The sequence below is a fragment of the Pholis gunnellus genome (assembly GCF_910591455.1).
Source record: "Pholis gunnellus genome assembly, chromosome: 2".
NCBI lineage: Eukaryota > Metazoa > Chordata > Actinopteri > Perciformes > Pholidae > Pholis > Pholis gunnellus.
The window spans coordinates 15,101,128-15,119,144 of record NC_136536.1 but is presented as its reverse complement, the minus strand read 5'-3'; the positions used below and the strand labels follow the sequence as shown (position 1 = coordinate 15,119,144).

The 18,017-nt window shown below is 44.1% G+C and overlaps 1 protein-coding gene across 1 annotated transcript in view; it reads right to left on the bottom strand.

Moving 5' to 3' along the window:
• The window catches only part of samd11 (sterile alpha motif domain containing 11), a gene marked incomplete at its 5' end in the record, with an annotated part of 49,322 nt that extends 33,187 nt beyond the window's left edge, over positions 1-16,135 (bottom strand). The window contains 3 exons of the mRNA XM_079167086.1: positions 4,160-4,335; positions 14,192-14,283; positions 15,436-16,135. Of these exons, the coding sequence (XP_079023212.1) occupies positions 4,160-4,335; positions 14,192-14,283; positions 15,436-16,135 (968 nt within the window). The remainder of the gene's footprint in view (positions 1-4,159; positions 4,336-14,191; positions 14,284-15,435) is intronic.
• Positions 16,136-18,017: the final 1,882 nt, after the last annotated feature.

The window sequence follows — 18,017 nt, the reverse complement described above, 5'->3', positions numbered from 1 at the left end:
CACAGTGTGGGGTAATCCTTTTGAGCTTTCAAAGAGCAAACTGTTGTACTGTAGATCCCGTATGAGGCTAAAGCTCTGAATATCTTCAGCTCATTTCAACATACTGTATCGCAGAACATGGATAGTCAACACTGTGTTCTTTACATGGGGACACGATGAACCTCATGCTTCCAGCCAATGCCAAATCTCAGACTAAATTGCTGGAACACTGCTGACTATCTTTTTGTTGCTGCTGTTTTGATAGGGCAGTGTTTTTTTCTTCTGTTAACTCCCCGTGTGGAAACAACCAACGTTAGCTGCTAGCCAACGCCCAATCAACTACTAAATTGCTGAGACTCGGTTGCCATGGTTGCCATGCGTGTAAACAAAGCCAAAAAAATTCTTGAAGCGGAAAGCTCCTCTAGAAAGCTATAAAACCTCCAAGCTCACTAATTAGTGCTTTAGGGGAGAGCCATTTCCAGTAATTTCACACCGTCCGTGACCTCCTACTGGCATAAGGCAATGACACAGTTGTTCAATAAAGCCAGAGGACAGAATGTCAAATGCAATAGCAGCTAACTCAGCATCACTGTCTTTCCTTCTCTGTGGTTATTGCACAGATTAAGTACAGAGCACCATTAACAAATGTGAGCCCTCCATGAAAACATCTATTTTTATACAGATAGGTAGGCTGCAAAGGGAAACTGAAAAAAAGTAGTAATATCAGATTCTTCTTAATATTTATGAATGTAAGCTTCCGTTTGCTTCTAATTTCACGAATCAGCCTCCTATATGCATGGACCTGCAGCAAACACACCATGGTTTTCTCTCAATGAGCACCAAAGCGCACACTTCCTAAACATTTCACGGGGGGTAAAACTGGAGAAACACAATCAAGCAGACGACAATTCAAGGCTATAACCAGGTCTCTCAAAAGTACGCCCACAAGGACTCCAACTATAACCTTGCTGCTGAAGACAGAGACGCCAATCCAAAATAATGAGATGGGATGTTTGTAGGTTATGTTGAATTCAGTATGTTGCTTGTTTCAATCAGCTTTACTCCCTGGTGAGTGGAAGAGCACAGGAGCACATGGCCCTTATATGGGGAGGCCCAGTGTTTGCCACTGACAGTCGGTCTATGTCGTTGCTTTTGTAGGAAGACGCATTTGCATTTGTAAGTGATCAAGTAGCAAAACTGAAAACTGCTTTCGCTTGTTTTGGTGAATGATGATAACAATAATTGGTTTGGTGGATTTAGTTTTTTCTTTCTACAAGGCAAAAGCTGAAAGACAGACGTCAGCGGGTGTAACTTATAAAATCCATGTTGGTTGCCGGGTAATTACCCAGACTCCCAGTCAGCACTTTTCAATCAAAGCCTTGTTATCTACGGCCAACTGAAACAAACACTAAGGTGGTGTTTTGCCCCCGAGTAAGACGGTAAAAAGTTCGGTATGAAACATTTAGTCCCTGAGATGAATCCATAAATCAGTGTTAACGAAAGTCAAATGCAGCACTGATACCGAGGCAAAACACCAAAGGTGATAACAAAACTAGATTTTGTTTCTACCTTTCAGTTGTTGTGTTAAATTAGACTTTGGTTCCGACAGCCCAAGGAGCTTCTGTACAGAACTTATTGTGATAACGATTATTTGGTTGGCTCCGTGATTTGGCAGCCTTTCAGTCTCTCAACGCTCCGTGTGCTTATTCAGCAGGACAAGAGCAGATCTGTGGAGCACCAAGTAAACTAATTGTCTCTAGAGCCAGCGAATATTAACATTAATCCGGTTAAAAGAAGGTGGACCGCTGTATAATGAACTTGAGAGGACGTCCGGATGAGAATGATTAGCGATGAAAGCAGCGCTTGTTGACACCGACATACAAATCCTCTTAATGCAAAAGCAGCCGCCTGAACTAACCAAACAATCTACTCTATAACTAAAATAACAAATATCTAAATGTAGAGCTGAATGTCTATAGTATCTCTTAATGTAATGCCACCTGAAGTTAATTTGCTGCATGAAGAATTATGTTAGGATAAAAACATTTGGATAAATAATTGCTGCTTTGATGTGCCCATGTCGATTAAAGTGCAGTTACAGTAGGTAACGCTGTGCTGCCGCCAGCCTTGATGATGTGTGGATGAGACAGCACAGATACGCTCACACATGTATACAGAGGCCCTTTATTTTTCACATCCATTGGCCAAATCCAATTTGTTAAGACCCTTCTACGACTCACTTACGAAGCTGCGGTCAATAGAAATCACATTTCCGTGATTGGACATCCCATTATCCCGTTCGTCCAGACCCCGCGCTGGGGGATAAAGCAGGGCTGAGACGGATGCCCAGGACAGACCGGAGCTGCGGCTCCAGCGAGTCCGTCGCCTTTCAAAGGGTAAAAGCCTGACATATTAGTCATAAGTGTTCTTTAAATTCATTATCATCTTAACACGCCAGCGGCACAAGTGTCAGGGGGAGGGGAAGCCCTCTTAAATGAGGTTAGCGGATCCATTTAAAGCTTCACAGTTGCCGTGCTGTCCGCCGTGTCACACACGCAAGTCTCAAGACATAAAAAAACATCCCCTCCTGTAATGAGGTTGCACGAGCTGCTTATAATGCAGCTGGGGACTTTCTGAGGTTAATCAATGAACAGCTTCTGCATTATATCTGTCCATGGTCTGACATGTACATATCACGTTTATTCCATATTGAAAATGTCTTAATTTCTGTCACTTAAAATGGATTGTAAAAGGAGCAAATAATGTTTTTAAAAATCCCAACAAGGCAGACTGCGCGCCATCAGAGAGAGGGAGCGCCGTCTTTCAAAACTATTTGACTCATCTTAATGTGGTGACCTCACTGTAACCCTGCATGTGTGTATTTGCAAGTCTGAAGATATGAACATGATTACTCACTTGAATCCAAAGCTTTGAGTAAATGCAGTTCACGTTTTTATGACAAACCCAATCTACTACAACTCCTGAGCACTCCTCTTTATCCATTTTGTCAAACAGCAATTTACTGATTCACACTAAAATGCAACGTTGTTTGGTTTCGCTAAAATAAACCACTGACATTTTGGAAAACATTTGTGGTATTTTTATGGTTTGGTGCCAACTAGTTGTCAAAAATAACAATGGCAACACTGACACGAAACAGACGTTCCTGTCAAGAATTCTGCGTCCCTCTTGATTTGATTAAAATAACAACAAGACTAAACTAGTGTAACGGATGAGGATCCAGAGACCGTGCATGTTTTTGAGGCAGCAAAAGCATAAGTCGGGCTCACCAAGTCTTGTTTTTTTTACTCATTTCATACCATAGCCCTAAAATCTTTTGAAAATGTAAATCGTGCTGCACAATGCATATCACAATGATCATAGATTCCAGAGCTAGTTATTTCATAACCATTTCAAAACATTCCTTACACTTAGGCTGAAAAAGTGCAATAACATAACATGAAAACGCAACAGCAACATCTTATGAATGTTTTATAGCAAACATTCTGTGATCAAACCGCTGCCAAGCACAGCATGGGATGCAGTGAAGCAGACGCTGGTGACTCAGGTGCACTCAGTCTTTCAATATCAAGTCACGACAGATACACGGAGACTTGGGAGGAGCAACAAAACACAAATCAACAAACTAATTAACACATTCAACATTGGAGGACGCATCCTTCAATAAGACATCCCAAAGCAAAAGCTGTAGGCTTATTTTTGAAACACGGTTCTTTGTCTGTTCATCTCAAAATGTGTCCCTAACAACTCTAAACTATCCTAAAAATCACTCTCAGCGACTTCTGAGGTGCTTTTAGACAAAATCAGACAAAACAGAGGACTTATTCCACTAAATAATTTTTAACAAAAGTGATACCACAGAGGCTACGAGCATGACAATGTCTTCCTTTTTTACTACACAACGCACACATTTTCAGGCACAATAAAAGCCTATGCAATTACAACATTGTGCGTCAGTTTCTACTAAACACACATGTAAGGATTAATATTCATATTGATGCTTTGGCAACATTGTTTTTTTTTTTTAAACTTTCATGCCAGCAAAGCTACATTGTGTATTGTATCATATGTAAGAAGTAAAAAACCAAAACATCAGACACGCTTGGGCTGTCCTTTCAAACTATTGAAGTCATGACCATAGAAGTCACAGGCGCCTCACCTCTTTCTCATGATACTGTAATGCAACTCGTCCTCTTGTTTGATGTGGGCATGATCCCCACTGGCTCGCTCGCTGCCTTCACTGTCGTCACTGCTGAAGATGGAGGCCAGCTCCTTCTTGGGCACCCGGTTGGGGGGAAGGGGGATGGTGCGTTTCTCAGCCAAGCGTCCACGGTTCTGCACAGCAAGGCACAAGGAGAAAACGCGACTTTAGCAACAGGATTCATGTATAACGTGTCAAATTGTTGAATGCATTCCTCAATTTGCTTGGCATTTTTTATGGATTTGATCATTTGCAAGAGCCTTTTGTATTTGTGAGTTCTCTCTGAAAATGTAAACTGAAACGAATCAAGACTTAAATGCAAACGGATCTTAGTTTTACTTTGCAGAATTTACCCGATATTTTGTGTTCCGTTATCCTGCTTACTAAACACCTCGTAAAAAATCAGTGTTAAATCAGTGATTGTCAACCAGCAGCTGATGGAGTAGCTCTCGAGATTTCAATTTGATAAAAATATACATCACATATCCACACTTTGAGTCAGATGTAACACATAACACTTCCTGTTAAGATGAAACACTCATGAAAACCAGTTCACAAGCGAGCGCAGAAGTCTAAATAGTTGGCTTGAAGTGATTGATAAACAGTCGAAATCATCTGACACTTCAAGTGATACAAGGATGCAAACTTGACCAAAATGACCTTAACAGTTAAGACAGTTCAATTGTATGAAGATAAACTACTGTAACAAAATATACTTCTATTTAATTAACAGTGTTAAATAACATCCAGTTGTAAATCAGTTCAATTCATGAGCACATTTGTAACGAGACAATTAAGAGGTACTCTGGTCCAAAGGTCAACCGGGTATATCTGCATTAACAGAGGAGCTTCCTTTGCACCAGCACAAAACGCTGAAGTCTAAAACCAAACTGATGGGGAGAAAAGTTGGTTGGTGGTGGTTGGTTGATTTTGCTCCAAAGCTGCCAGGATAAGGCCGAGAATCCACAGGATGAAGAGGAGAGAGCGGCCCTACGGGCATCAGAAAGTGAAGCTGGGCGACCTTTAATGTGACCTGAAGAGGTCACTGCAGATTAACATGGTCCTATCACAGAAAGAAGATAGGAGGGGGAGAAAGAAGGGAGAGAGGAGTAGAGGAGCGGAGATGGAGGAAGTAGAAGAGATTGAGCTGGGGGAGGAAATTGGAGCAAGGGAAGGATAGGCTGAGGAGAAAAGTTAACAGAGAAGAAGAGGGGGAGAGCAGTGGGTTTGTACAGGTGAGAAAAGATACAGAAATTAAATCAAAACATGAGAGAGAGAAAGCTCCACAGAAGTAAGGTCTGTCCGGTGTGGAGTGGACTTGGATTTGAAACTATACCCCCCCCCCTCTCTCTGTGCTTACATCTCTACTCTTCCTCCCAAACGCCTTTAAGCCCTCCAGCTATCCCTTCCACCACACGCAACCCCACTCTCCACCCCTCCTCCCCACTCCCTCCTTCCCTCACTCCTTCCATCCCAGGAAGCGCGGCAGCATGAGTGGCAGGCGGGGGCAGGAGGAGGGATTTGGGGGCTCCTAGCCAAGAGGCAAACAGGTGCAGCCCCTCTGGAGTCTCTCAAATGGCAGACATTAAAAGGAGTTGGGGGGGTGGAAGACAGAGAAAGATGAAAACATCCCCCAGGATGAGCAGGCCACAGAGTTCTGCACATTTCTCTCCTTTCTCTTTTTTATCGTGCCTTGCCAGAAAAGAGGTTTTTTCCTGCTTCTTCTTTCTTGTCGGAGCTTTCTACAAGTTCTGCTCCTGCGTTTGAGGACAGTGGATCACTTTCTGATACTTTCACACAAGGCCTCGCTGTAGGAAGTTACTGCTGGAGCTCCAACCGGGCGCATTAGAGGGAGGAATCAGGAGCGTGACATCACACCAGAACAACACTTTTCCAACGATGCAGTTTCATCTGTGAGACACACATCTGTTAAATACAAGTTCTCCACCTCCCAAGTACAAGTCTCTTTACTGCTGTCCTCACATCGTCAGGGAAAACATTAAATTGCACACTACCCTCACTACGTACACACATTTGCATGTACACTCACACACACTAACACACACACCTGTTCCTGTTCCTTAGAATTCCCCTCCAAACTAAAGCGGGGGGGATTTCACTTCACTTGGAGCTTGCCAGCAAAATAGTGTATACAAGAATAGTTTGTCGAAGACCAGTCGTGACTGAGGCTGTGTGAGTGTGTATGAGCGTGTAGACAACCACCCACATGGCCGTGACGTACCCAGGCTGACAGCCCCTCCCCCCCCCCCCCTTCCTCCCTCTTCTCTCCTCCCGGAAAGCCCCGATCCTTTCTTTAGTGGCACTGACGCAGAACTGGGGGTGAGCTCCCACTGCTTCCGGCAACACTTCCGCAGCACGGGGGAGGGCTCTCCGAAACAAAACACGAAGCAAAACACACCCCTGGCAGCCCACGTAGGGCGCTCAAAGGAAGGGCGCCTGAACGTTCGGGCACGTACGAGCACGCACAAACACGCAAGCATGTGCACAGAGCTGAGGCAACCTTACTGTGTGTGGTCAACCTCCTTTTCAGCCATGGAAAAAAGTCTCTCATAAAAGTCCCACTAAAAGCACCTCTATGAATATCACCTCCCACGCTTTCTGTCAGTCTGGCAGCCAAGAAATATATCTGGCCTTCACATTTACACTCAAAAAAAGAGACGCATACATACAAATGCGCATGCATAGGGACACAATGACCAACTTTTTACACAACCTAGACAGAGAATTGAAACGGTCGTATCAGTAGGCAGACACGAAAAACATTCAGAAACACTTCCCATCATATATTCATATAATACACAAATAATGCTCTGAAAATAACACTAGAAGTTGAACTTGATAACAACACTTGAATTAACATTAGAAATTGAACAGCCTAGTACTGGATACACTGTAATCTGGGTAAACTAAATCGATTGAAGACAGTCTTGAGAAATAGCAAAAAGTCAAATGTAACCCACTTCAATATGGTCTTTCAAGGGCCAAAACATATAATCTGCATACATTCGCTGGGGTAGATATGGGTATTCAAAATCTCATATTTCGAAAAAAATTCCAAGCAATGTGTTTAAACATCCATATATGCTCCTCTAAGTCATTTGGGTGGCGTGATTATTTAATTAATTCATGGCAATGTTTTGGTTTTAAAAGCAACTAAATGATCTTGTACTGAAAATCAATACAGGCTAATATCACAGCTACACATTGGCCAGCGAAGGCATTAAATTCAAGCAGAAATTATAAGGCAATCTAGTGTTTTTGTCTCTAAATTTATTTCAGACTTTTAAATGAGCTCTTGGTGGAAAAAGACGACTAATAAGTGTTGTTTTTTTCTTCTTTCTCCTTGCGTTTTTTCCTGAAAGGTGCAGTGCCATGCCGCTGGCTCCAACTAGCATTAGCGTGCGCGCGCGCACACACACACACGCACGCACGCACGCACGCACACACACACACTTACTTACACACACACACACACACAGCGGTAGCCGCCCGTGACATTCCTGCAGCTGCGGCGCTCTCTCTCCCTCGCACGCGCCCCCCCAGCAATCTCCCTGGGGGACGAATGCCTAATGAGTCACGCGCCTGTCTGCCGTTACCTCGCAGCGTGTGTGCATGTGTTTGTGTGTGTGTGTGTGTGTAGGCGGGATGGCGGGCCGACTTGGCGCGAGCAGTAGGGGAAAGGGGGAGGGGGAATGAGGAGACGACAGAGAAGGAGCGAGGAAAAAAAAAACCGAGCGAGGAGGGTGGGAGATGGAGGGGATGAAGCAGTCATTACCGTGCTCACATAACAAGGCCAAAACAATTTGCCTGCTCTGTGTTTGTGTGAGCCTGAGATCAAGTTCTTCACTAAACTCAAGTTCTTACTTTTTCTTTACACCTCCTTATCTCCGACTCACACGTCCTGACATTTTCACAGGTGCACCCATAGAAGGTGATTAGCGACTATACGTCAGCTTTCGTCAAATTGAGATCGCTCAGTATGCAAACCTGATTACTGTGGATAATCAGGTTAAAGTAATAGTTTAATTAAAGTGTTTACATGGCTTGTAGTAAACAGATTTCCCCAGTAACCCAATAATAAAGTTAATATGATGCATTTGAAAGGAAGGATAATGTCTAAGGATGTGTAGTCGCCGGTAGAAAAACCTCTTTATTAGTGCCACAAAACAAGAAGGATGGAGAGACTGGGGTTGGCGTTTATAGTTTCTGCTTTGATTAATTTGCCACGCACCTTAATACAGCCTCTTTTACTTTGAGATAGTTGTGACATGAAAGCCGTTTTGCTGTCATCCCAAAATAATTCAGCTGTTTTCTTCTTCTTCACCACTAGCCATGACGATGTTTGTTTATAGAAACACCCATTTGCATCCGCTGCACTTTCTGACCTTTCTGGTGCATGTTCAGAATCAAAACAATGAACGAAATCAGACAAAGGCACACTATACCGTGCCAGGCAGATTTGCCTAATATGGTTATAATCAAATTATTAGTGTGCACCGACAACAAGCTTACTGCAATATCAGCAAAAACAGCAAATATTATTAACGGCTGTAAATAAACTGCAGCAACTCTTCTGTCGTAAGAATATAATGCTCATAGACATTTACAGGCGGTATAGGAATAAAAGCATTCTTCCACCACAAACATACACTTGCCGAAACACTCAAACATTTTAGTACTGCCACACTGTATGGTCATTTATACAGTATACTCTTCCATATTTACACACACACACACACACATACACACACACACACACACACATATATATATATACACATACATACACAGTATGTGTAGGTAAAGTCCTATAACTAGGGATGGCAGAATACACGAGCATAAAATCATTCCTGTGACGCCGATCACTGCGATGTGTCACATTTTGCAAGTTCAAATCAAAGATGGCAGAGTGTCTTCTTAAACATTTGTGACAGGATATATCAACCAACCGAGCAACATGAACGCACATTTTTGTCAACAGGTGTGACTCAAAAACTCAAATGTTTCATTTTGCACGGAGAGCGTCTCCAGCCATGTTACTCTACCATACAGATGGGTACATTTAAGATGTTTAACTAAAACACACCACAGAGCTTGCCTTTTATATTTTCAGTCAACTCTTAAATTCTCGAATAAATTCTGGTTAGAGGGAGTCATGTAGAGGTAGTTAAGATTCTGTTGTGATATTAAAGTACTGCCTGAGTGGCTCCACGTGCTGCATTATGCGCATTATTCCATACATATTGCACAAACAACAGTACATCAGAAATGCTACTTCAATAAATTTGCCTTGAGATCAAGCACGAACATTATCAAGTAAAACTCAAATGCAAATGTGCTTGGCAAAATAAATGTGATTCAGGATAACTGTATGTGCATGTGCGTGTGTGTGTGTGTGTGTGTGTGCGTGCACGTGTGTGTGGTTTATGTACAGACTTTAGGCAACACTTGGTTGTTCAAGGCCGTGTGAGAGAAAGAGAAAAAAAGTGAGAAAGCACTGTAGGGCGGACAGGCATGCGACCGAGTACCCCGCCTCCACACACACACACACACACACAGACGCACACACTCATGCTCTCCTGCACCCTCGGCCCCCACGCGCTGAGCCGAGCGGGCAGTTGCAGCCCAGTGGAGCGGCACAGGGCAAGGGGGGGAGGGATGGGTAAGCATTGGGGGAGGGGGAGAGGTGCACAGAGGGCGAGAGGCGGCGAAGAGGAAGGGGGGGCTGCTTGGGCGGCGCTGGGAGGTCAGTGGCGGTGCAGTCAAGCGTGCCAGCGCGCCTCTGTCTCTCCTATTTCCCTCTTGTTTTTTTTTTCCTCTCCTTCCTCCTCCCTCCTTCGCTCTGTGTTTGGGTAGGCCGACCGAGGTCTCCGCAGGGGAGCTTTAGGGACAGGTAACGACTGAGCCTCTCTCACCCCAGACAAACACAGGGGACGTGGGGGAGAGCAGGAGGTTGTGGTTGGTACATTCAACTGATGTCTTCTCTCTTGGGTTGGTCCCAACAAGTACAATTTGATCCAGACCATTATCAGAATGTCATATAAAGATAGTTTCATTGAATACACTGCCACGCTGTTCAAAGTACACCTCTTCAAAAGTCTCAGGGCTCGATTTATGGAATCACGATTTATACAATTTGAATCATGAGCATAAATTAGGTTGTGGAGGGAAAATGAAGATGAACTCAGATGACCCTCATTTATGCTACCAGTATAAAATGTAGCCTTAATGCATCTTTAATCTTCCTCATGCTGACTTTTTTAGCACATTATTATTAAACAAACACAATAAATGTGTGCGCTAAATATGTTTACAATGGTTTATATACACAGTACAAATCCAGAATATGATGATCAACAAATTCAGAACTTATTCACTTTATTACTACATCGCTGATAAACTTGGCAAATGATCATATAACTGTACAACACCAATGCATTTAATTACTAGTAATCCTGTGTTTATATACATTAAGTGTGCCTGTTTGAGTGTACTGATGGACGAATGAGTAAAACTATGACAGGACATTACTGCCTGCAAAGGCCTGATGTGAATCTCGCTCTTGGGTTTATTGTGATAAACTGCATTTGGCCGATAGACAGATGCTCCAACTTATTTCAGCTGGATCCACACACATGCATCCAGTCATTTAGTGAGCAACACTTTGAGAAGCTCACACAGAGCATGTACACACATACACAGCTCTGACATCTTGCTGAGATGCACTCTGGTGGCTAATGGCTTATTAAACTGTTTATTTTAACCGAGTTATTCATAGACAGAAAGTCAACAAGAGGCCCCAAAGAGTTTTTTGCAAGTGTGTGTGTACGACTGTTACTGTATTTCTACATGTTTGACACATATTCCAATTCGTATTGATCTCTATAAGCGACATTGAGCACACATCATCAGAGTCTTACTTAATCTCTAATGTGTCCGATACTCAACGGAGAGACGCACACAGAAGTGCATAAACACACTCGATGCGACCACAGTTCTGTACACTTCTGGGCCAATGGCCGATTCCGGTGTTACCATAGCAACATAACCTCAGCAACACACACACACACACACACACACACACACACACACACAAGCACAAACACACAAACACGTAAAACAGAAGCAGTGTACAGTAGGTACAACTCCACATCACATAACAGCTCAACTTATTTCACTCAATGTGTTGCACTTTGATTTTAATTATCTTTTTTGCCCATTAACACGATTATGAAAATGTGATGAGATAGAATATAAGTTTGTGTGTGTGTGTGTGTGTGTGTGTGTGTGTGTGTGTGTGTGTGTGTGTGTGTGTGTGGATGTGTGTGTGTATTTAATTCCACTTTGCAAGAGGAGCCCTTGATTGAAAGAGGTCTTTACGAGCCGGAGGAGGGGAGTGTAATTTCCTCCCGGCCTCCGCCAGTTCCGCTGAAATAACAGAGCAGAGGAAGCCCAGCTCTCCCGGGAGGAGACGCACGCATGAACACACACACACACACACACACACACACACACACACACACATGCGCACACAGCAAGCGGGCGAGTCAAGCCAGCCATCGCGGGCGTACAAATAATCACGGACATGCACGTACTGAGACACGGATACAAACTAACACATAAGTATGTACAGACAAAAACACAAACATACGGAGCCAAGAAAAGAAACTTGCATACACAATCTTGAGTATTATACGTGCAAAAAGAATGACATCCAGTCCAAAACGCACAAAATAAGCAACATCTAACGATACCAATGGGCAACTTTAAAAACAATTTAAGTGAAGAAATAATTTAAGCACTTGATTATCACATAACACGCTTAATAGAAAGCAAATACACCTCCAAATGTAGTTATCATCATGGTGCCAATAAGTGTGGATAAACAACATCATCAACATATTTAAATGCTACACTGTTGGGTATAACAACAGTCGTGTTGTTATAAACGGGTCGACGCAGCAGATTAACTTCCGTGAGCTCTGAGCAGGCAGGTGAAAAGTCTTCCCACCAGCTGTTACACTTTTTTATGATCACTTGCCTCATGCCTATAGCGAAACAAGATCACACAAAGTTCAGCCATCAAACTTTGAAAATCAATGACTGCATGAGGTAATTTGTCTGAGTAGGGAGGCATACAGTGTGTAGTGAACGAGAGAGAGAGAGAGAGAGAGAGAGAGAGAGAGAGAGAGAGAGAGAGAGAGAGAGAGAGAGAGAGAGCTCATCAGTGAATCAGTGAGGGAGTGCTGGCTGCCATGCCCTGAGGGGAGTCAGTGGGGAGAGAGGGAGACGCCAGTACAGGCCATACAATCCCCTCTGCCCTCCCTCCTCCGCCTCACCCTCACCGCCTCGCACGGAGCTGCCAACATACTTAGCCTGTGTGTAGACGTGTGTGTGTGTGTGTGTGTGTGTATGTGAACGTGTCACGGTGGTATTCACTTGATGGGTTCGACTTCAAGCTTCAGCACCGGACAAGGAAAGGAAGAGAAGGAGAGAGGGCTACAACAACAACAACAACAACAACCTTAAAGCTCTCATATCCCCGTTTACGTCAGAAACAAAGTTTCACTACGTTACAGCTGTAATTGAAGTGCAACTGTACAAGCCCTAGCAAGCCAATCACTGATATCTGCGATGAGCCTTGAACATTAGCAAACACGGCTCAAACTCTTCAGTGAAAATGAAGACTTGTGTATTTCTACTATTTGTTTCCCCTGCACCCTAACCTCCCTCAGCCAATTCGCCTGGCTGAACCCGATGTGTCAGGGTACAGGTCTTCATTTGTGGCTGTGAAAAATGTCACCAGTTTACCTGTATCACTCAAACACCTCCGGCTTATCTAAACCGCCTTTGCCTTGCGTGCCTCGCCCACAATAATCAGCAGTAGCCACGCTCAGTAGCTCGCTAAGCCTCTTACACCCTTCCCTCAAGATTAGTGCTTGGGAGCGACGACAGATGCGCTCCGTGGTGATAAAAACAGACGCGCGCAAAGACACACACACACACACACACACACACATACACACACACACACACACACACACTCACAACTCACACCTGTGTGAACAGATTTGGCGACGGTGAGCCGGCAGTGTGCTTGCTCAAAGCTGACACACAAACACACAGAGCGGTGATGCTGTAATCGTGACACACCTGCAAGGCCTCAAGGTTTGGCATTGTGCCCCTGGCCTGAGCCCTGAGGGACGCACTAGGCAAACAAAAGTTCAGCAGCCAGGTGAGGAAACGGATACAATGGGACAGAGGAGCCCGACCAACAACACCTAACAGCCACACTGGGCAGCTCAAAGCCTCTGAATTAAAAAGGCTGTTTGATACTCAGCATCGGTGAAAGGCTGAAAGTGGATTTGATATTCATGCTGAGAAACATTACCATCAAAGTTGACATGTGTGCCTGTAGGGTCTTCATCACCAAGGTTACAGACAAAGACAATGCTCCGACATACACTCACCCACTGTTTCATGCATGTAAAGCTGGGCGACACAACACAAATGTCTCAATGAAGTATTAGTACGCCGAGTCCTGCTTTCACACAAGCCGAACTAAATCTAAATTAATTTTTGTATAACTTATTACAGCTAGGCAAGCACAAGCAGTCATCACCACCAAGTCAAAACAATAAAAAACATTTGTTTTAGTAACTATAAAAAACACTAATTTCAGGCTTTACCACAATATTACAATCACAAATACTTGTTTTCACACATGTATTTGTATATCTTCCAGCTCTGTCTGGGTGCATTGTGCCCTTTGACAAGTTACAACCTTCACCAATGAGACAAATTCTTGACGACCACAATGAACTATCCGGGATATTTGAACTCCTCATGTTCTATGTAATGAACATCCACAGCAAAGAAGTCAAACTAAAGCTATATTTTCCATGGAGCTTCTCCTAGTTAACATATTGACTTTAGATGTACAGAGTAACACCAATACAATGTTCTTACCACTGGAGATGAAATTCGACAGCCGGGACAGTCACAGATCGGAGGGTGCACCTGTAAGATTCCTTTGGACATAAGAGTCTTGAGACTTTTCCCTGGAAAAACAAACAAACAAGAGAAACGCTTTTAGTAAATCCCAACCATATTCTCCAGCCATCAAACTCATCTCCCCCATGACACAGCATGTGATAAAGTATTTGCCAACTTGCTTGAGAATTGGCCCTTTTCTTCAGCCCACCCTCTCAGGAATCAAAGTTTTCAAGACACATCTTGTCAAAAACCCTCCAATCAACACATGAACTCTGAAGAAGTCAGTCTCTGCTGACAACTTCACTTATCTCTCGACTTTTTTTGCATTGAAGTTTAAATCTACTCATAGGTCAAGTGTTGTGAGCCAGAGAGACAGCAGCCTACTGTCATCTGTCTATAGGAATCGGTATATTAAACTATTAGGCTACCATTTTTGACCTGGGGGCGACACCCTCCCCCAACACATCTGAACGCGTGTCAGTTCTGCCTGAGTAACCTTGTGTGTGCGCGTGAGTTTGTGTGGAAAGGGGGGGGGGGGGGGGGGGGGGCGCGCACCATGCGGAATTATTGTTTAAAAATACTATGCTAAAAAGGTCCACATAAAAACACCGGAACAGTATCACTGCATTAATGCTGTCAATGTTATTGTACCGGAAAATCGAACAGATACCTACAAAATCCGTCTATGGATAAGAGCAGCTTTACAATTAGCCTAATATTTAGTTAAAAATATAATTGTTTGCAAAGACATCACATGTATCACAAACTATGGCGTTGAGTGGACAAACAACGCGCTAATCATAAATATAGCCTAGTTCGCACCTAACGTGCGATGCGTAAAAGTGCAGCTGCACCCTAACGGAACGATTCATCTCATATTGAGGAAAAACATATTTTAACTGTCACGCGATGAATTCTCTATGTCTAACTTTTCACCTCGGTCCCAGTGCAGCCTACTCCAAAAAGCCCGGTTTGGTGTATGGTCGCAGCCCAAACTCTGTGTCAAAGCCTCGGAGGGTATGTGGAGGATATGCGCCTTTTTTTTCCATCGGTCTCCTTACGCACCGATTGCTGTAACCCTTTCACTCCAAAACTCAGCACCGAACCACGAGACCCAACTTTGTACCCCGAATAAGCGGCGGCTAAAAAGTGTTGAATTGATGGTGAGGTGTCCATCTCTGCCAACGAACCGTGAGGACAGTGAAGGTTATTCTTACCTTTGTGTCTAATACTGCGTTTCCAATCTTTGGCGGTCTCTCGTCCACTGACAAACTGGAACTCGTTGGGGGTAAGCCACTCGCCCCTGTATTTAATCGAGGGTCCCTTACTACCTTGACACAATTTATTGATATAAAGCAAAGCCTTGTTCTCCCCACACTCCACCTCGATGCACGGCTCCCCGTTGTCGAAGAAGGGCTGAAAGTCGGGGATGGAGGAGAACCTCTCCAGCATTAAGTCGTCCGTGTGATGGTGGAGGTGCTGGTGATGCAGCGCCGAGTCGTGGAGCCCCAAGTACGCACGGTGATGGGCGAAAATATGGTCGTAGGGCGGCGGATGCGGGGTCACCACGGGGATAGCGGTGGCATTTAAAGGGGCCAGGTATTCGGACTGGTTGAACGCAGTCAATGCCATGTCGTCTCCATCCAGCCTCTCCTTCTTGATAGCAGGCATGTTCGTGGGTGCCGAGCGCCGGTAACAAGTGAAAAGCTGCTCGCCCGATCCAACTTCAGCGTCCTCTCCGTCTGCGAGTTGGGCTGAGCCAGACTTGGAGACGCGCCGCTTGGTTTTACGCAGAGCCCCCGTGTCGCCGTGAGACAGCGGTCTGGTGAAGTTGCCGGATAGATTCCCATTCAGTAGTTTCCAGCTCGCAGCGGCAGCAGCGCTCTCCGCCAGCCTCACAGCTTCTACCTCCCACATTTAATCACACTCGGTCTGTTAATACCTGACATGGTGAGCCCTGAGCCCCGGACATTATGTTACCTATGGTGACCATTACCACTCGCGGCTACGCGTCGTGTCTCTTATTTATTTGCCTTTGGGGAAATTAGAAGTAGCCTGGAGATTTTTTTAAATATATATATATATATATATATATATTCACCGAGATGCAAAAATTTAGAATCGGCTGTGCAGTCTTAGAAAACAACGCACATCGATTCAGTTATTGGGAGTTTACACGTGGCCGAGACACCAATCCACAGCCAGTGAAGACAATAAAAAAAATTAACTGATAATACATTTCTTCCCTTACCTAAAACAATGTGGCATATGGCATTAATCAGAACCACAAGCCGAACATACCAGGCTTGATATCCTTGAGTGGTATTTGCACGGCATTAATACAGTTGAAAGTTTGCAAAGAGTTGTTTTTAACCCCTGTGTATGTCGTTGAAGTCACGCTGAAGTTCACAGACCCAGACCAAACAAGATTTGCACTCTCCGCCGCTTCTCAACTTGGCCCATTTAAACAGCGGAGGCTCGGCGAGAGCCACAGAGAGGAGGGGGGACTGCGAGGGACGGCGCTTCAGTGCGTAAAATGGAGGAACCATAATTAGAGAGCACGAGGACGTTAACCGTCATTTCCACCTATGCAAATTAATCTAAAACTGCTTGTAAAAGCCGTGTCTTCATATCTAAAACGTATAAAGCACATACGTTGAGTTTAAAGTCCCCAATATGACAATTAATGTATGATTATTTTAAACACCATTAATATCAGACTTCTGGCTTTCAGGCAAATGTCTTCATGTTTACTATTCTACCAAATAATGTAGGCCTATACACCAAATAATAACTTGATCACTTCTGGTCATTTAAAAGCCAAACACGAACAGAAGCGGCCTTAAATTAGACCTTCACCTTTGATCACAGAGGTGGTCAGGTTTACAGAGGTCACCATGATCTGCCTACGGCATCAGCCGCAGGTCCACACACGGTTTGTTTTACGTTCTCCTGGTGCGTTTACATTCAACTACCTCTTTGTTTTACAGGGACACCACCTTGCTCTCTCTCTCTCTCCCCCAACTTACACTCACCTGCTGCGAGCCTTGAACTGTTTAACAGTGTCAATGTTTTACATAAAAGCCGTACTTAAATGTCACAAAAGTTGAAGAAGCCTCACGGTTGTATGCTTCAGCAAACCTGTCGTGTTACAGTTTACATCAATGTCTGTCCAATTGTGCCACTTCATCATTTTATGCCATTAGACATTTGTGTGAAATTGTCATAATCAGCGTTAGGGCCCAAAACGTGTTTTATGACTTCACATTGACCTTTGATAACCAAATTTGAATCCGCTCATTTTTGAGTCCAGGTGGACGTTTGTGCCCTAATGTGAAGAAATTCTCTGTGGGTGTTCCTGAGATATCCCTGTCACGTTGACAAGTTAAACTCTTTACAGTAAAAGCTAACCTTTACCAATGTCCTTTGACTTGTTTCTTGTTTTCATGTTTGGGTAAAGCATGTGTAGATACAGAATCTTTCATAAGATCATAAATACGTGCAACCGTTGCTGCAAACGTGTTGCTTTAACTGAAGTAAAACCTCCTCAGCCTGGAACCACATTTTCTGAAAGCACTTTCTCTCCACACTGTCTGCAGGTTATGTTCCCCTTAGCTATTGGCGCTCGTGAGCAGGACCACATCTGACCCCCATCAGTGGAGAACCACCCAGGTGGATCCACCACCAACACATGGAATAGCCATTCCAGCAGCAGAGGTGGGGTCCAAAACGCCGTGTGTCAGGGGCCTATAAATCAGGCCAAACTGCCTCTGACACACACAGGAAGGAGGCACGCCAC